At 35.7% G+C, this 19186-nt stretch overlaps 1 protein-coding gene across 2 annotated transcripts in view; it reads left to right on the top strand.

Moving 5' to 3' along the window:
- Window positions 1-19186, top strand: part of SLIT2 (slit guidance ligand 2) — a 380209-nt gene that overhangs the window by 286440 nt on the left and 74583 nt on the right. For both annotated transcript variants that reach the window (XM_058430212.1, XM_058430211.1), the window contains exons 18-25: window positions 3086-3229; window positions 5098-5264; window positions 6116-6248; window positions 9662-9730; window positions 12520-12591; window positions 13089-13160; window positions 14841-14912; window positions 17581-17744. In XM_058430212.1, coding sequence (XP_058286195.1) covers window positions 3086-3229; window positions 5098-5264; window positions 6116-6248; window positions 9662-9730; window positions 12520-12591; window positions 13089-13160; window positions 14841-14912; window positions 17581-17744 — 893 coding nt within the window. The remainder of the gene's footprint in view (window positions 1-3085; window positions 3230-5097; window positions 5265-6115; window positions 6249-9661; window positions 9731-12519; window positions 12592-13088; window positions 13161-14840; window positions 14913-17580; window positions 17745-19186) is intronic.

Raw genomic sequence — 19186 nt, 5'->3', positions numbered from 1 at the left:
AGGAGTTCAGGACCAGCCCGGCCCATATGGTGAAACCCCATCTCTACTAAAAAATACAAAAATTAGCCGGCCGTAGTGGCGGGCACTTGTAATCCCAGCTACTCAGGAGGCTGAGACAGGAGAATTGCTTGAACCCGGGAGGCAGAGGTTGCAGTGAGCAGAGATCGCACCATTGCCCTCCAGCCTGGGTGACAAGAGTGAAACTCCATCCCAAAAAAAAAAAAAAAAAAAACCACTGTACAACTGTGCACTTGGGCTTCACTAAATTTATTTTTTAAATGTATTTCTTTGGTAATAAATTAAGGTTAGCTTACTGTAACTATTTTACTTTATGAACTTTTTAATGTTTTAACTTTTTTTACACTTTTGTAATAACACTTAGCTTAAACACAAACATTGTTCAGCTGTATAAATTTTTTACTCATATTTATATAAGAATTTTTTTATTTTCTGTTCTTTTCTTTATTCTTTTCTATTTTTTAAATTGATTTACTCACTTTTGCATTTTTAAACTGTTTTGTTAAAAACTAAGAAACAAACACATACATTAGCCTAGGCCTGCCCAGTGTCAGGATAATCAATATATCAATATTACTGTCATCTTCCTCCACACCTTGTCCCAGTAGAAGGTCTTCAGGGGCAATAACATGCAAGGAGCTGTCATCTCCTAGGATAACAATGCCTTCTTCTGGAATACCTCCAGAAGGACCTGCCTGAGGCTGTTTTATAGTTAATTTTTTGTTAATAAGTAGAAGTACACTCTAAAATAACAATTAATAGTATAGTAAATACATAAACCAATAACATAGTTGTTTATTGTTATTGTGGAATATTATGTGCTGTAGATAGGCGTTGTGCTATGCTTTTATACAACTGGCAGCACGGTAGGTTTATTTACACCAGTATCACCACGAACATATGAGTAATGTGTTGGGCTATGGCATTATAATGGCCATGACATCTCGAGGCAATAGGAAATTTTCAGCTTCCTTGCAATCTTACTGGGCAACTTTTGTATAGCTCTGCTTGACCAAAATGTTGTTATGTGGTGCATGACTATACAGTCACATTTGGGAGTTAGGGCTTCAAAATACAAATTCGAGGGGGACACAGTTCAATCCGAAACACCACCTCGAGGAACTTATCAAAGTATTTCTTCTTGTTTTGTTTTTCATTCACAGGACTCTCCCTGTGAAAAGTTATCTAAATTCCACTTTCTCCTTTCATTACATTTCTGTGGATGTTTTTGAAGTGCTTACGTTTTAGCACCTGAGACAGATATTCACTGACTTCCTCCTTAATCTAGTTATGTTCCAACAAGCATCATAGAGCGGTGTAAAACCAAACTCAGGGTAGTCAATCCTAGAAAAGTTTTATCTGAACATACCTATTCTTGGTGTCTTTTGTCTTGGAGCTATGAAGATTTTGAGAGCACATTTCCATTCCCCCTAGGCTTCTTAACCCTAATAGGTCACTTACTAGTTCATATACATATTTCAGCCAGTCATTGAATTCCTTGACATTACAGGTGAAATTTGTGCGTATGTGTGCTTATGGATTTTTCTAGCAACAGAGATCAAACTTTTCTCTTTTTTAAAATTTTTATTTATTTATTTATTTGAGGTGGAGTCTCACTCTGTCGCCCAGGCTGGAGTGCTGTGATGCTATCTCGGCTCACTGCAAGCTCCGCCTCCCAGTTTCACGCCAGTCTCCTGCTTCAGCCTCCCGAGTAGCTGGGACTACAGGCGCCCGCCACCACGCTCTGCTAATTTTTTTGTATTTTTAGTAGAGACCAGGTTTCACTGTGTTAGCCAGGATGGTCTTGATCTCCTGACCTCGTGATCCGCCCGCCTCGGCCTCCCAAAGTGCTGCGATTACAAGCATGAGCCACCGCACCTGGCCCTCAAACTTTTCTTCAACTTCCCCCAGGGGCATGTGACTCCAGCAAGATTAAGACCCAGTGCTCTTCATCATTTATGAGAAAGGAAAGTGCTGATAGGAATGCTTTTCTGTTGTGCATTTGTTTTCTAACATAAAATGATCCCTTCATAAGGAGAGCATCATCTTTTCTTCTTATCTGTGACTTCGCAGAATGCAAACGTTTATATTTCTTATTTATTATAGGGCAATCTAGAATTTTAAAGTGACACTTTGTTTCTTTATTTTTACCTCTCTTTTTCACATTCTTCAATATATTAGTAGCCAACTTATGTTTAGAAAAATTAAGGAATAATTTAATTTTTCAGGAATTCTGAATACGATTTATGGCAACTATTCATATACTCATAACTATTTTCACATGGGACTTTGAGCTTTTTGTTCAGTTTTTAAGCCAGACAAATAAATAATTAGCAAAGAATTGATAATTGAGCCAAAACTTTAGCAGTAACAAGGAAATGACAATAGTGTTAATCCTATTAATGACAATGACTAAAAAAAAAAAGTATTTTTTCATGGTAAACCTTTTTAAACTTTATTGCGGATATGGGATCTGTTACTGTTGCCTCTTTTTCAGTTCTCAACTTAAAACAATGAGCTAATTTTCATAAATAAAATTATTCGTGTAGTCTTTGTGGATATTCTGTCCATTTTGGCGCCCCCAGCCCATGTTTGACATTGACTCAGTGTGTAAGTCCCTGAGATGCCCTCAGTTCTTCATTTGCAGTGGCTATTGATTCTTTTCCGCCTCCCTTCTGTTCAACCTCAAATGTAATACTACCCTGAATACACAAATCACAGGGCTCCAAGGACTCAGAGAGCTGTAGGTGAATTAGGACATTATGCAATCATGCAAACATAACTGTAGCATCAAAGGAAAACATTCTTCCCTCATCGCGGGATTGTAAATCCATGCCTAGACTCACCGTGCCTTTTCTAACTGAGATTAATCATTGGCAACTCAAAGCATTTTATTCTTGCAAGATATTCCCAGTATGTATTCATAGCAATGTCTAATAGCAAGAGAACATTTTTAAAAAGTAGTAATGAATGCTACATATTTGCAGGGATCATTTCGATCCTCAGATAGGCAAAATTGATTGCCTGATGCTTTGTCTCCATAACAATGTCCTTTTTTTCCCCTCAGGATGTTGAGAAGCAATCGAATAACCTGTGTGGGGAATGACAGTTTCATAGGACTCAGTTCTGTGCGTTTGCTTTCTTTGTATGATAATCAAATTACAACAGTTGCACCAGGGGCATTTGATACTCTCCATTCTTTATCTACTCTGTAAGTATGAAAAATAGCCTTTATGTATTACTTGAGCCATTTATTATATTTGTTAATGTATTTAATGTATTATTAAGCACTTCATTAAAATGTGATCAAGGGTTTTAGGACTTAAAAAAGGACAAACTTGTTCACATCAAATTTATTTAAATTTTTAAAAAAATATTACCTACTATCTTACATTAAATTTTAACAAAAAATTATAGTATTGTTCAGTGAATTATTTTTCATAGTGATGTGATCAATGATGTAGCTTAATTCCAAATTTTATAATTATTATAACTTGATGGTGCTGCATATAAAAGAAATGTTATAGATTTTTGCCAGTGTTCTCACATTGGAGTATTTTCAGTATAAGTATTATAAAAGGAGAATTGATAGAGTTATTGCCAACAAACTTGCTCAATAGGATCAGCTGGGCATGGTGGCTCACATCTGTAATTCCAGCACTTTGGGAGGTTGAGGCGGGCGGATTACTTGAGGTCAGGAGTTCGAGACCAGCCTGGCCAACATGGCGAATCCCTGTCTTTTACTAAAAATACAAAAAAAAATTAACCAGGCGTGGCGACACGTGCCTGTAGTCCCAGCTACTCAGGAGGGTGAGGCAGGAGAATTGCTTGAACTGGGGAGGCGGAGGTGGCAGTGATCCGAGATCGCGTCACTGCACTCCAGGCTGTATGACAGAGCGAGACTCCATCTCAAGGAAAAAAAAAAAAAACAAGAATCATTCGAAATGACAGGAGGTATATTAGGATGACCAGATCAAGAATAAAAGCTGTTTACTAGAGGGCATCTACTATGATATTAGCAAAATATTGAAGAAATAGGTTGAGCCGATCCAAGAGAATATTTTATGTAGACAACTTAAAAATAAAGAGTATTTGTAGGCCTATAGATGGAATTCAAGAAATGTAAAAAAATAAATAAATAAAATCTAGAAGTAAAAAAAGCCACACACCTCCAATGTATTTCAGGTCTCTTTTATGTCAGTATCTAAAAAGCAGCATTTGAAATTATTAATTATCTAACTGATAAGATTTTTCAGTAATGGTGGCATGCAAATATACTAATCTAACTTAAAAGGAGGGGAATAAAGATAGAGAAAAAAAGTTCATAGCTCAAGTCAGTGAAGAAAAAACTTGAGAGAAGCATCCATCCATCAGTAAAGTACTTAATCCTCTTTTTGCATAAAATGTGACATTTTACATCAAGTGACTAATCTGCGCATATTAAAGATGGCATGTTTATAAATAATGAGATTGTCAATAGGTTTATGCTGAAGTGGTGAGATGCCAAAAGTATTGAGATTTGTAGAAGTAAATTCATTTTTATAACTGGCATTTAATCAACTCAGCTGTCAGTTTAGATGGGAAACCTATTCTCTAGAGCAAATAAGAGATGGAAATCTTGAGATGACAAATTAGTGAATTAGCTGTTGTCAGGTTAAACTCAATAATATAAGGTAATCAGCCTTCATCTTTATATTAAATTACTGCATTATCAGTGCGAAGTTTGACAGCAAGTCAGATTTCTGACAAGTTTAAATTATTTCTAAATGAAATATCTATCAATCAGGATCCTCTGTATAAACCCCAAATTCTACCTTACCTTATTTTTTGCATGAAATCATGTGAAGAATTGCCTTATGTAAAAGTGTTGTTACTGTTTAAGTTCCAAGCATAAATATTCTAGCAAAAAAAAAAAATGCATCTCATATACTGCATGTGACTCTGAGTATGAATAGGGGCTGGGAATACAAAGAAGAAGGAATCCTTCCAGCCAAAAGAGTGTGGAGAAGGGTAGCTGGGGTTTTGAGAAGGAAGATGAAACCCCAAACTAAACGTGCATTGTTTGTCTGTGGCTCTTAGAAACCTCTTGGCCAATCCTTTTAACTGTAACTGCTACCTGGCTTGGTTGGGAGAGTGGCTGAGAAAGAAGAGAATTGTCACGGGAAATCCTCGATGTCAAAAACCATACTTCCTGAAAGAAATACCCATCCAGGATGTGGCCATTCAGGACTTCACTTGTGATGACGGTAAGAAATCCTTGTCAACTCTTTGATTGTCAGGCATTCATGTGCCTGTTCCGATGCAGCTTTGCACAAATCTACGGCATAGTTCAGCTCAGCAAATAATGATCGTGTATCTTTTGCTTTGTTGTTTGCGTTTTGTTTTAGTGCCAGGATACTTACTTTCCCAGACTTGCCTTCCACATTTGAGTCTACTTGATGTGCATTTCTGAATGTTTTAGATTTTCTAGTTTCCAACTTGTGATTGGTCTTGTTTATATAGCTTCATTTTAACTTTTCTTTATTACCCTAGGCATGTTTTTTAGTACCTACCATTTTCAAAGGAGAAAAGAAATTAACTTAGAGAAGTTTTAGTAAATCTGACAAAAATACTAGTTGTCACTTTTTAATGCTCTTTCTATATCATCACATTTGATTCTCATATAGAGCAAGTTCTATTACTGTTGCCAGTGAACAGAGAGCTAATTTGAGCATTATAAATGAGGGACCTAAACTTTTAAGTTAATATATTCCCTTGTGTCTCTTCATATCTGTTTCCTTGCCGTTTCTCTATAATTCACTTTACATTTACATATTCTAATTAAAAATATAATTTGTACAAATAACTATTTCCATTGTATTGGTAATTGTAATTACAGTTTACAAATTGCAAGCCATTTTCCAGAATTCTTCCCTAGGCAGTCTGAAAACAGTGCTATATAGAACTTATGGTATCAATTAGTAAATACTGAATGTCCCATAAATAAATGATTATGTAGCTTAAGACTCTTGTGTTTGTTAATTTAAAGGCATGAAATCCCTTCTAGCACCTTCAAGACCACAAATCTTGGTTTTCCTGTATTTCCTCTGCAATTTAGGAAATGATGACAATAGTTGCTCCCCACTTTCTCGCTGTCCTACTGAATGTGCTTGCTTGGATACAGTTGTCCGATGTAGCAACAAGGGTTTGAAGGTCTTGCCGAAAGGTATTCCAAGAGATGTCACAGAGTTGTAAGTAGAGCTTGTCTTTTTCTTTTCTTTTCTTTTTCCTTGATGATAAATGTTTCACACACCCAGAGGAATGGAGACCGAACAAAAATCTTTACAATCTTCTTTGCAAATCATATTCTAAGGCCAGTTAATTATTATCCTGTAAAACGGTAAACAGTTAATGCAAAAGCTACTTTAGAGGCCCTTGGGAATTGCTCTGTGTGTGTGTGTGTGTGTGTGTGTGTGTGTGTGTGTTTATGCTATATGATTTCTCAGTGCCTTTACTATGCTAAGGTGTACTATGACTCTTCAAGAAAAAATGGTAAAATATAAGGTATCTTTCACATTTATTTGTTCCTATACCCCTTTTCTCATGGAGCATCTTACAAGACTAATAGCCCATGGAATGCACTTTGGGAAATGCTTTATATTTAATTTACTCACAGGCTAGGATATTCTGTACAGGAAACTTTTTTTTTTTTTTTTTTACCTCTGTGACCCCCTAGGAGAAAATTTTACCACATGGGATAAATAACTATCTGGTATATGGAAGAAACTAGCATAATCTCTTCCCTTAAGAAGAGATGCTGCTTTTGGTGGCTTGAATCAAAGTCCTTTAGATCCTAAAGGGTATGGGACCAATTATCCTTGACATTTTCATAACTGATAATTAACCACAAATTATATGGCCAATATATACATATCTCGACCTTCTTCTGCACTGCCCACGCTCCCCTGGCTGCCTCATGCTACAATTGCAGAATGGAATTCATTAGAGAATATGCTGCCAGAATAATGATGCTTCCATGCCCCATTCATGCCATTCCTTTGTCTCTAAACTAATGTCATATTCTGGATATGCTTGATCTGAATACAGTTGAGTCACTTTGCCTCTGTTTATTTTTTATCTATGTGGAACCATGGATCAATAATGATTTAAACCCAAATGTAATTTGTGTATCAGTTATTTGTGCAGATGCACACACATATTCCAAATGAGCAGGTTTGACAAACTTTTGACAGTGTGCAACATAGGTCATGAGGTTCAAGGACATGTCATTTCAATTTTTAAGGATCTTATTTTCAAATCACTTGCAATTCTTTAAATCCTAAGTTTGATCCTGAATGGAACACTTAGAGGAAAAAGGCACAGTCTTAGCACATGTGCACAGAACATGCCTCTTAGATTTGAACTGCTGTTAAGTGCTCAGGTCCTCTCTCACTACCAATTACGTTGGTTAATCAACTGGAAGGACTGTTTTGTGTATGTGTGTAATTAAATATTTACTTCTTATAGTAATGTTTTTTATTTCAGAAGATCACATAGGGATATTCCGAAACCCTCCTCTGTGGGAAGGCTAGATGCATATAGAATATTCTGTGTCCACAGGACGGGGAACATCACACACCAGGGCCTGTTGTAGGGTGGGGGTATGGGGGAGGGATAGCATTAGGAGAAATACCTAATGTAAATGACAAGTTATTGGGTGCAGCAAACCAACATGGCACATGTATACATATGTAACAAACCTGCATGTTGTGCGCATGTATCCTAGAACTTAAAGTATAATTTAAAAAAATAAAAATAAATAAAGCAGGGATAGTTAAAAGTAAAAAATAAAACAATAAAAAAAATATTCTGTGTCCAAAGCATTAATTTTAGGAGTACACCAATGAAGAACTTACACTCAGACCACCTGTGATGCTAAATCCCTTCTTCTACTATATTAACTGGACTGTGTTTTAGTCCCTTTACTCTATTTCCATTAAATAACTTTAAACATTTCTTACTAAGCTCTATTGGACATCCTGCTTGGTTTATGCCCTGTGCTATCTACAGCATACTTCACCTATTCAAAAAGTTGAATTTTCAATCTATTTTACTACAAATTATTAAAGGTAGTCTTTTTTTCTAAAGAAAGTTTGTTACAAAGATGAGAAAAATATTAACTCATCTGTTGTGAATTCAAGTTTTACCCCCTAGAGAGCTTATTCTTGTAACCTTACCGAGTCAGCAGAATCCTTCTTAGCAGTAACATATATGCATGTATTAGAAAAATTTCATATGTGTATTACATTAAATAATTAAAGAGTTTGGCAAAAATTAGTATTATTGGTGGACTAGTTTGAACAAATGGTATCCATTATTTTTAATCAGTTCCACATAACTTCCGCCTTAGATTATTTTACATATAAACATTCATAGCTCACATTCTGAATCTTGTTGACCTTCCACTGTATTTTCTAGAATAAAGGGAGAGTACTGAACTATATAGGGTGATGCTTCCCTCTAGTGGTATCAAGAAAAACTTAGGTAGAGGAAAGAAAAAAATGGAGAGGGGTCGAAGAAGAAATATTAAGTCAGAAAATTTAGGTAGACATGATGAGTCATAACATAGACCCAATTATTTATCAAACATTAATTATATTTTCTGATAACTGATGCCTTTTATATCGCTGTTTTTATTTTGAAATATTAGGAATAAATTATTATCTTAGGCAACTTCTCAGCTACTTCTATATCCAGAAAAAATACCAACTTCAACCTGCAGTCTTGAAATGGACCACAGCATTGGGGTAGGAGGGGCCACGTGTTCAATGTCCCAGAAGTGTTTGTGGGTACATCTATAGCCAGATGGCCCCAGTTTCTGAATGACATTTGTACCCTTCACCATCTATGTTCTAGGAAAAACAGCCTTGGAAGGAGATGAAATTTATTTTCCTTATTGTGACATAATAGATATAACTTCAGGTATTCGATTATCTTTGTGTCCTGCCAGTTAGCCCAAAGCCTATTTTCTGATTATTCTTCTGACTCTAATAAGAAGGGAAAGTTTACTTATATATGGTTATTTGATTATTGCTGTTACATATATATATATTTATATTTATACACTTCATCAATTTATATTCTATAAAATTTCCTAATGTTATCATCACCAAGAAGATATATGCTGGTTAAAACTATTTTTAAACTTAAACCTAATATGTTCAAATCCCCAAATATGCCTTTAATGTGTCCATTGTTATTCACTAAGTGTACTGACACATATTAAGGCAGCAATGAGTGGTCTTGGCCACAGCAGCAAGGTTTGGTTACTAGTTAATGAATTTCATGGTATTGTGTCCACATAAACACAAACAAACTGAAGGCTGACTAAAAGTATGGTTAATTGAATGAACCTCCTTGCTTGCACACAGATGGCTAAATGCTGGGCTTGCCTTGTTAGATAAACCACAAAGAACTGGACTCGTGGACAACTCTGCTTTTTTTTTCTTTACTTCTCTTAAATAATAATCCGTGCTTGGAAGACGACATCTTAAAGCAAAAATTGCCAAGTGGTTCTTTGCCTCAGTTAGGAGTGAAGTACTCTTTATTTTATTCAAGGCCACCATTACTTTGTAATAAGATAATATTGTTCCGTTGTTTTTAGGTATCTGGATGGAAACCAATTTACACTGGTTCCCAAGGAACTCTCCAACTACAAACATTTAACACTTATGTGAGTAACATATTGCACTTTTCTTTGAGTTACTCTATTTCCAGAAAATGGGGATGGCAAGGGACAGAAGATTTAGTGACCCTTTCAGATAATACAAATCATTCACAGTTACATGCTTCCCTCCTTGCTCATTGCAGTTCTGGATCCCTGGCTACATCTTCATTGAATATCAATCAGGCGATGGAGTGTCTTAGCAGGAGGTCCTCCTCTATTCAAAAAAGCACAAATACGACGAAGTCTGAGTAGTCAGAGAATTATGAAAATGTATAAACCTGTAGATTTTTATTGATAATGAATATGGGTTATTTTATGACAAACTAAGGAAGGAAAGATAGAAAACGATGCCTTTATTCTTGACTTTAAGCAAAAGATAGTAGGTGGTAATGACTTTCCCAAAAATGTAAATGTAGTTTATTATGTTTGTTTCTTATACAAAGCATTATTAAATAGGTTATGGGTTTCCAGTATTAAAATTTATTTTAGAAAATCCATATATATTCATGTAGTGTTTAAGTAAACTTGACAAAGATACTAACATTCTGAGTATAAATTTCAAAATTTTGATTTTTTAGCTTAAAATAACATCTCTTTTTTTATTAACATAAACAACTTTTGACCACGCTTAAGTTGTAAATACAAGAAGATATTTAAATATACAAACATTTGATCTAGTTATATGCACAATGTTTAAAAATTGATATAATCTTTTACATATAATACCGTACTTTTAGAGTAGCCTTATTGGTAATTGAGAAAACTTTTTAGAACACAAAAAATCAGGAAAAAGATAGTAAATATTAATAGAAAGTACCGTATCATTTGTTTAAGTCTATCTGATTTTAGAGTAAATATTACTAGCGTAAGAAGCAGATTACTAGTGTTCCTAGAATTAGAAGGTTTATTTCTAAGAGAATTCTACAAACCTAAGTAGCAAAAAATATTACATGCCCCAATGTAATCTAGGTACATTGAAGCTAGTTAAAATTGCTGCTGATCACTTTCCTTGAAAGTATGGGTAAATCAATCACTTTATAGAAAGTAAATAGGACTATTTAAATGACAAATGATTAAATAACGGAAAAAGATGTCCTCTAAGATGTCTTGTTCTGCTTCTAGTTATTTATTTGATAGCAGCAAGAACTGATTACATACATTTTGTTCTGTTAAATAAACCATTAAATTGCTGCAATTTCCAAAGGGTCACTTTAGCAGAATTGGGTCGTTTGTGGGACAGCATGTGATTACTTTCAAGCCAGTTCAAAATGACAAATGAGGATTTGTGGATCCAAAAATGGTTTTACTAGTGACTCATGATACAACTCTAGGCAAGTTACTTCTGCTAATACAGATACTTTTATTTTTAAAATTTAGAAATAGTTCTTCAGCAGCTAAAAATATGAGTATAAAGCTCCTCTCAGATTCTTTTTTTTTTTTTTTTTTTTTCTCTGAGACAGAGTCTCGCTCTGTCGCCCAGGCTGGAGTGCAGTGGCGCAATCTCTGCTCACTGCAAGCTCCGCCTCCCAGGTTCACGCCATTCTCCTGCCTCAGCCTCTCCGAGTAGCTGGGACTACAGACCCCCGCCACCACGCCCGGCTAATTTTTTGTATTTTTAGTAGAGACGGGGTTTCACCGTGGTCTCGATCTCTTGACCTCGTGATCCGCCCGCCTCGGCCTCCCAAAGTGCTGGGATTACAAGCGTGAGCCACCGCGCCCGGCCGTCAGATTCTTAACATTTTCACAATTTCATGGGTCCATTTTACTGACATTTCGATATTTTAATAAAGGAATAGATTATCCTCAGCTTTTCTGAATCTTCCATTTATTCATATATTTTGCATTTTGCTTCAGAAAAAAATTAGTGAACATATGTAGTTATTACATATGGTGAATATATATTAGTATTATATATTGTATATATACATTTTAATATATTTTTACATATATAGTGTGTGTGTATATATATATATATATACACTATATATATAATGGGAATAAGATCAAGTTCATGCAATGTAAATTACGACCCATAGTACAAACTATACATATAAATAGCCATTTAACATTGGTAAAAATTCAACATCTCTCCCATTCACTTAACATTCATTAAACAAATATTTATTAAGGACCTGCTATGTGACCGTGACTCAGCCAGGGGCAGGAGCACAAACGTTATTATTGATGGCATTTTGGTAATTTTATTTTGGTAAAATTATTTGGTAATTTTATTGATGGTAATTTGGTAATTTTATTTTGGTAAAATTATTTGGTAATTTTATTGATGGTAATTAATCAGGGGTTCTGTCAGTGATCAAATTTGAGTCTGTGTATCAGTGAACATATGTATCAATGAGGTTAAAGTATGTGTATCTGATAGGACTTTTAAGGATAATTTGCGAAATTTGTCTATCGCAAGTCACCTCCAGGGAAGCTCTCTGTAAAATATCAAAAGCCTTATGTGAGATGGGAGCAGAGGGATAAGGGAAGATAAACTCTGCTCTGAAGCTGCTGCTCTGAAGTGAACCAACCCCTTGCACGCACACTACATTGGCTAAAGCAATGCATATATATATGTAATCACTCCTAATTTCAAAACAGCGAGGTGTAAATAATCGTGAATAACATTGCAGTCTACCCCAGGGGGTCATTCACTGTTTTATTGTTTTCAGATAACAGCCGAATGCTAACAATACTGCTATGACTATGAATAAGAAGACCCTTCTCCTTCTAAGAATCACTAATATTTTCATTTCTGTGGTTAATAGTGTACTCCATTTCTTTTTCTCTTTTAGAGACTTAAGTAACAACAGAATAAGCACGCTTTCTAATCAGAGCTTCAGCAACATGACCCAGCTCCTCACCCTGTGAGTGTGAAAGTGTGGTACTGAGTATTCATTAATTCATTGGACAAAAGGCAATCCCTAGATGCTGGACATTGCTATTGAACAAGACAGTCTCTACCCTCAAGGAATGTTTCTATTGGGAGAAACAGACAAAACCACAATACATGAACAAATGCAGATATTAGAAAAAGTATTAGGTTCTATAAAAAAAATACAAAGAATAATTTATGTTTTGGGGGGACTTAGAGGCGATCCCTAAGATAGGGAAAATCCATCTTAGGGAAGGGACGGCTGAGGCACCAAAGTTGGGCAGGAGTAGGCAGAGGGAAGCATTCTAGGTTGTATTTAGGAAATAAGTATGTTGTGTTAGGGAGACAACACACACAAAAAAAATATATTATGTGTTAACACTGTCAGTTAATAAGATGCTTTAATAAGCCTTAACTGCTTTATTTTGGAAGTATTTGACCATTTTTTGGATTTCTGACTAAAACAAATTGACATATGTATGCTTTCAGAATTCTTAGTTACAACCGTCTGAGATGTATTCCTCATCGCACCTTTGATGGATTAAAGTCTCTTCGATTACTGTAAGCATCTTGTGTTCAACAAAATATCTCTTTTCTCAGAGATCTGAGTTTGGGATTGTCTTTTTAAGGATGTAACTACTTTGTTGATTCTTGGTGCTTGAAGATACATGCATTAGGATTTGTTATAAATTAGGAAATAGAAAAATCATGTCTTACAGTATCATTGTCCAACAGCTTCGCTTTGGACAATGTAACTTCCTTCTTAGTAATACTGATTGTTATAGTCATTTATTTGATTATATGTAACATTAAGACATATGGTTTATATAGTTTCAATTAACTTTCAAAATTAATCTGAGAAACTTTCAAAATTAATTTATTTAGAAATTACATAGTATATGAAAACATTTTTACTATAAAAATGTACTTTAAAATATGTGAAATAAAACATGATCCTTGATCCTACTCTCCTGCCTCAGAATTAACAGTTTGATGTGCTCTCTGGTCCTTTTTCAGGTGCATTTTTTTCTATTCTAATAGATGTATGCCCATGGCTATATAGCTTTTAAAAGCCACAAATATTAATAAGATCTGTTTTTGTTCTGCCATTGTCTATTTTTGTTTAACATATGCTTTTAAATATTTCTAGTCTATCATATATATGAATAAAAATATATACATAAGAATAGAATAGATATATATTTATACATATATATAACTCAACTGTTTAACTGGTAGAGACTGTTCTATTGGTGGGAGGAACCAGAAGTGATTCAATCATCATCTTTACTATGATTTGGTTTAATTTCAAATTTTAATGGTTACTATACAGTACTCTAATGAACATCCTATACATTCCTCTTGGTACAAATGTGCTGGCATGTCAGCAAGAATTTAGGGTGTGTGGGAAGATACTGTCAAGTATATTGGAAGGATTCCAAAAGTAACTGTCTTGTTATTCCCCAAACAAGACTTGGTCCATTTAGAAGTTTATTTTTCCACCAACTGTTTAATAGAGTACCTTTTTCAAAACACTCTTGCAAACATTGAATATTTATTTTTCTTTTATTTTTGTCCATATAACAGATTGAAAGTTATTCTGCATTCCTGTCTTAATTTGCACTTCCAATTAGTAGAGCATTTGAGTATATTTTATTTGTTTACTAAGCACTTGTGCTTTTTATTCTAATGAGCTTGATCTATCATTTCCCCATTTTCTGTTGAGTACTTTATATTTTCCTTATTCATGTAGATATCTTTATGCATCTATTACTTGACTTTATGCTTGCTGGGGTTTTTTTAATGAAATAATCCTTATATCTTATATAAGTTGCAAATATATATTATTCTATTTCTTATATGGAATATTTTATTGTTTGGATATATTTTATGTTGTCAAAAATTTCTCCCACTTTTCCTTGATGGTTTCTGGATTTTATACTGAGCCTTTGAAAGCCTTCCTCACTCCACGTTTATAAAAGGGACATCTTCTTTATTTGCTTTTAATACATTTTTATTTTTACATTTAATTCTTCATTCTGGAATGTATTTTGTACACATAATGTGACGTGGAAGCCATTTGCTTTCTCAGGTATCCAGTTGTACCAAAACTGTTTATTTTGTAGACTGTCTTTCTGCACTGATTTAAAATGCTTATTATAAACTAAAGTCTCAGAATTTCTCTGGAGTCTATGAGTTCAGAAATATAGGAAGTTTAATTTTTCTTTTTCTTTCTTCTAGTTCTCTACATGGAAATGACATTTCTGTTGTGCCTGAAGGTGCTTTCAATGATCTTTCTGCATTATCACATCTGTGAGTACCTAGTTTATGAATATAAGCTTAGGGTCAAACCCTTCCTAATGAGTGATTTGGAACATTCCTCTGCCAGTTATTTTATTGTAACATCATAAGATGTAATTGGTTTCATCTTTAAAGAAAATGTGAAGATTTTCAAACTGGAGATGATGCCCTCTGCAAGATGGCTTTAATTTTCCCTTCTGGCTCTTATTTTCCATTAGTCGAATTATCTTTGCTTAGCTAAACATGTCTCTTCTACAAATATGGCTCTCCGACTTTACTAGCCTATGCTTTTTCTCTCATTATTTTCTGATTCTAGAACATCAGCTCCCTTTCAATTATCTATCCTAACCCTGCTTTTCTAAGTCACATCCCAAGTATCACCTTCTCTATGAAGCCCATCCTGATCTGCTCAGAATGGATTTACTTATTCAGCATCAACTATGGCACCACGCAAAAATAAATTCAACATGGTTCGAGACTATAGTTTGGAAGTAAGACACAGCCAAATACTTAGATTGGGTGAAATGGCTTTTCCTTTGTGTTTTCTCTGTTCGCTACTTGTTTGTACCTCCATAGGTTTTGGAAGTACAATATAACCATTTGAAAATATGTGATAAGTGGGGTCCAAAAAACCATTTGGGTCAAATTCCATCATTTTATTATTACTAGGTGTAATGTTAAGATCATGGCAAACCTAGAAGGAAGTTCAGCCAGCAGCCTTAGGATCCAAAGCCTCCTTGGCTGATGCTGAGTTGGGTGTCTGGTGGCAACTATCTGCTTCAGTCTAAATAGCAATGTCAGTTGTGCCCTAGTTCCCTAGAAGAGATTGCCTGTCATATCCTCTCCTGCTTTTGCACTTCTCTTGAAAACCCACAAACTCCAAGAAGATATGAGTTTACAAAATTGAGAAAGGAATAGTCATTTTTCGCTCCAAAAATATACATATGATTGGAATTTTAAAATTTACTGCCCAAAAGTCTACGCTTTTACATCTTCTTTGAATTGAATTGAAGATCCAATAGTCAATCACGTCATGTCTGCATTTGCCTTATAGAGTCTGTGTTATCAATTGACATTTTGTATATCAGTCTATCAGACTGGTGCCTATTAATATTCCTTCCACTAAACTGCTAGGTCCAGGAAGGCAGGGCCTTTACATTTTCGTGTTTGAGCCAAGAGCCTACCTCTAAGCCACTCCTTTACAAACTCCATGGCTGCCACGTGCATGAGCTGCAATATGAAGGAAGCTACTAGCTCAGAGGTGCAGGGCTGCAGTGCCCTCAGGCAGAGAATGCAGGCTGAAGGAGGAGGTATCCATTCTGCTAGTGCTATGGTCAGGCATCAGAAAAGGCTTCACACGAAAGGTGCTGCTTGAGCTGAGCGGAACTTCCCTCCATGTTACCAGCCTCCTCCCGCAACAGTGAGACCAAGTGGAGTCTTCCTTGGTCTGTGCCCTGCTCTGCTTTGCATTTCTTTCTCTCTCTCTCTCTCTCTCTCTCTCTATATATATATATATATATATATATATATTCTGATTCTTAAACGGGGCATTAAAACTTCCAGAGTATCGAGTATTATGATTCTACACATGTATTTCAGGGGCTACCTAAAAAAAATAAGATAACTATCCTGACGGTAGACCTAGAAGGATTACTAGTTAGAAGCTAATTGTAAATCAGAAGTAAGCAATTTTTAAATGCCATTTTATGCATCTATGGCTTCAATCCAAGCTTTATAAGGTTATGAGTCCAGGTCTCAGTTTCTTAATCTGTAAAGTCAATTATTAATTAAATGAACCTTATAAAGTTACTATTTAGGATAAAATGAAAGAATTCTTATAAATGGCTTATCCCGGCTCCTGCGTATAATAATAGTGCAATAAATGTTAACTATTACCTTGATTACTTTCCTGTCACTACGTCTAATGAACAACTGTAAAATGAACGACCTTGAAAAGGGACAGACAGCACCCAGTGCAGGTCCAGCTCAGCTCTAGTGAGCTAGCTCTAGACATCTTCAGGATTTTGTGTTCTTTCTTTGTACTTAGCTGTCCTTTATCTGCATCATTATTCCCAACCTTTCTTTCTACTTAACTCTAACTATCCTACACAGCTTAGACTTTCTTAACCACTAGCCTCCCAGAAAAGTTAATCTGTTTGTTCACCATCATCTTGTAAATACTTCTCCTACATCACTTCTAATGAAACTTCTTTGCATCTGTGAGTATATCCCAATGCTAATGCTAATCTCCTCTGCAGCAGGGGTTCTTTAGAGGTAAGAATAATGCATTATTTATATTTGGGTCCTCAGAACCTTGCATTGTAATTTAAGTCATCAGTAAATAATTGGTGAATGAAATGTTAATGCACTCAGGGTGTGCTTACACTCAATATAAACACGTCTCTGAAAATATTAGGAGACCTTCTAAAGCAAAATGAGTGTTAACACCAGTGACAACTCACTAAATCCCAGTGCACATCATTCAGGAAAATGGGGAATCCCCAGTGTCTCTATTTTTTGCTAAATTGTTATCCTCAGTAAATCTATGGGGATTTTCTGCTGAGCATCACTTTGAATTCCTTTGCCCTTAGGAAATAACAATACTTCCATACTTGTGTGTGTGTGTGTGTGTGTGTGTGTATGTGTATGTGTGTGTGCTTTTGTGGTGTTGTTTTTCCAGAGCAATTGGAGCCAACCCTCTTTACTGTGATTGTAACATGCAGTGGTTATCCGACTGGGTGAAGTCGGAATATAAGGAGCCCGGAATTGCTCGTTGTGCTGGTCCTGGAGAAATGGCAGATAAACTTTTACTCACAACTCCCTCCAAAAAATTTACCTGTCAAGGTATGGTTTTTAATCATTTGTATTTCTTTTAAGAATTACTATATTAAGTAAAAAAGAAAAAGACAACCAATTGTCACTCCAAAGGTATGGTTGAAATGCCCAATAAATGATTATTTTTTCAGCGCGTGCTTGGATGAGACAGAGCAGTTACCCGAGGTGCTCAAGTAAAGAATTAGGCTTTCCAAATAAATCTCAGAAATAGTCGATTGGAAATGATCAAGTTTTCTTGAAAATGTATCAAAAATGTAGAGTTCACAATTTCTGGAAATTCCTTTCATAGCCTCTAACAAGTCAAATGTTTTGCTTTTGCCCTGTCTGAACATGTGCCCTGCTCCTAGGGCTGCCAGGGCCCTGTGGCTTCCTCATACCAGGTAAGGAGAAACAGGCCCTCCCGAGTGTTCAGCCCAAACCTTCTGACTCGCCTCATGTGCTGCAGCCTTCCTATGTTGATGTTCTTGTTTCTTGCTTGTTTATATCCCTTTCTTTTCCCTTTGTTTGATGTATTTGTGAATTCTAAATATTGTTAGAATAACAAATATTATTTTCCTTTTTTATTATAAGAATAATGCATGCCCCTGAATCGAAAAATATGAATAATAAGAAACAATTTATTTTCTGCAAGAAGAAATAAAATTAACCATTAATCAGCATACGTAGAGATAACCACTACTAAAGTTGTTGTGTAAATATTTCCACTGATGGTAGTCAACTATGTGGATTTAGGTTCCTTATAAAAGGTGGGATAAAGTTTACTGTCATTCTTAGATTGTGGGGGTTTGGGGGGGCTTTTGTTTTGTTTTGTTTGTTTGTTTGAGACAGAGTTTCCTCCTGTAGCCCAGGCTGGAGTGCAGCGGCACGATCTCAGCTCACTGCAAACTCCACCTCCCAGGTCTCGGTTCAAGCAATTCTCCTGCCTCAGCCTTCCGAGTAGCTGGGATTACAGGCATGTGCCAACATACCAAGCTAATTTTTGTATTTTTAGTAGAGACGGGGTTTCACCATGTTGGCCAGGCTGGTCTTGAACTCCTGACCTCATGATCCACCCCCCCCTCCCCCCCACCTTAGCCTCCCAAAGTGCTGGGATTACAGGTGTGAGCCACTGCACCTGGCCAGATTGTGTATGTTTTAAGGTCACTCATGATTACTAGATGGAGGAGAGAAATTCTTGAAATGTTAAATGTCTAATCAGAAAATGTTGATTAAGCATGTTTTATGTGCAAAACTCAATCCTAGGTGTTATGGAGCATAGAGAACTTTATGGTACGGCCTTGCCTTCCATAACTTGAAAACCTAACTAAAAAGATAAGTTTTCAACATTTGAATATTTATGGAGGAAAAACATACTTAAGTAGGTAATACTGTGCCGTGGGTTGCAGTGTGAGCTCTGAAGCCCAGCCTGGCTGGAGCCAAATCCCAGCTTCACTTTTTGGTACGAGATAACT

Source organism: Hylobates moloch, unplaced genomic scaffold, assembly GCF_009828535.3.
Source record: "Hylobates moloch isolate HMO894 unplaced genomic scaffold, HMol_V3 SCAFFOLD_17, whole genome shotgun sequence".
Taxonomy (NCBI): Eukaryota; Metazoa; Chordata; class Mammalia; order Primates; family Hylobatidae; genus Hylobates; species Hylobates moloch.
The sequence above is the reverse complement of the archived record's forward strand: the minus strand, read 5'-3'. Positions and strand labels throughout refer to the sequence as shown.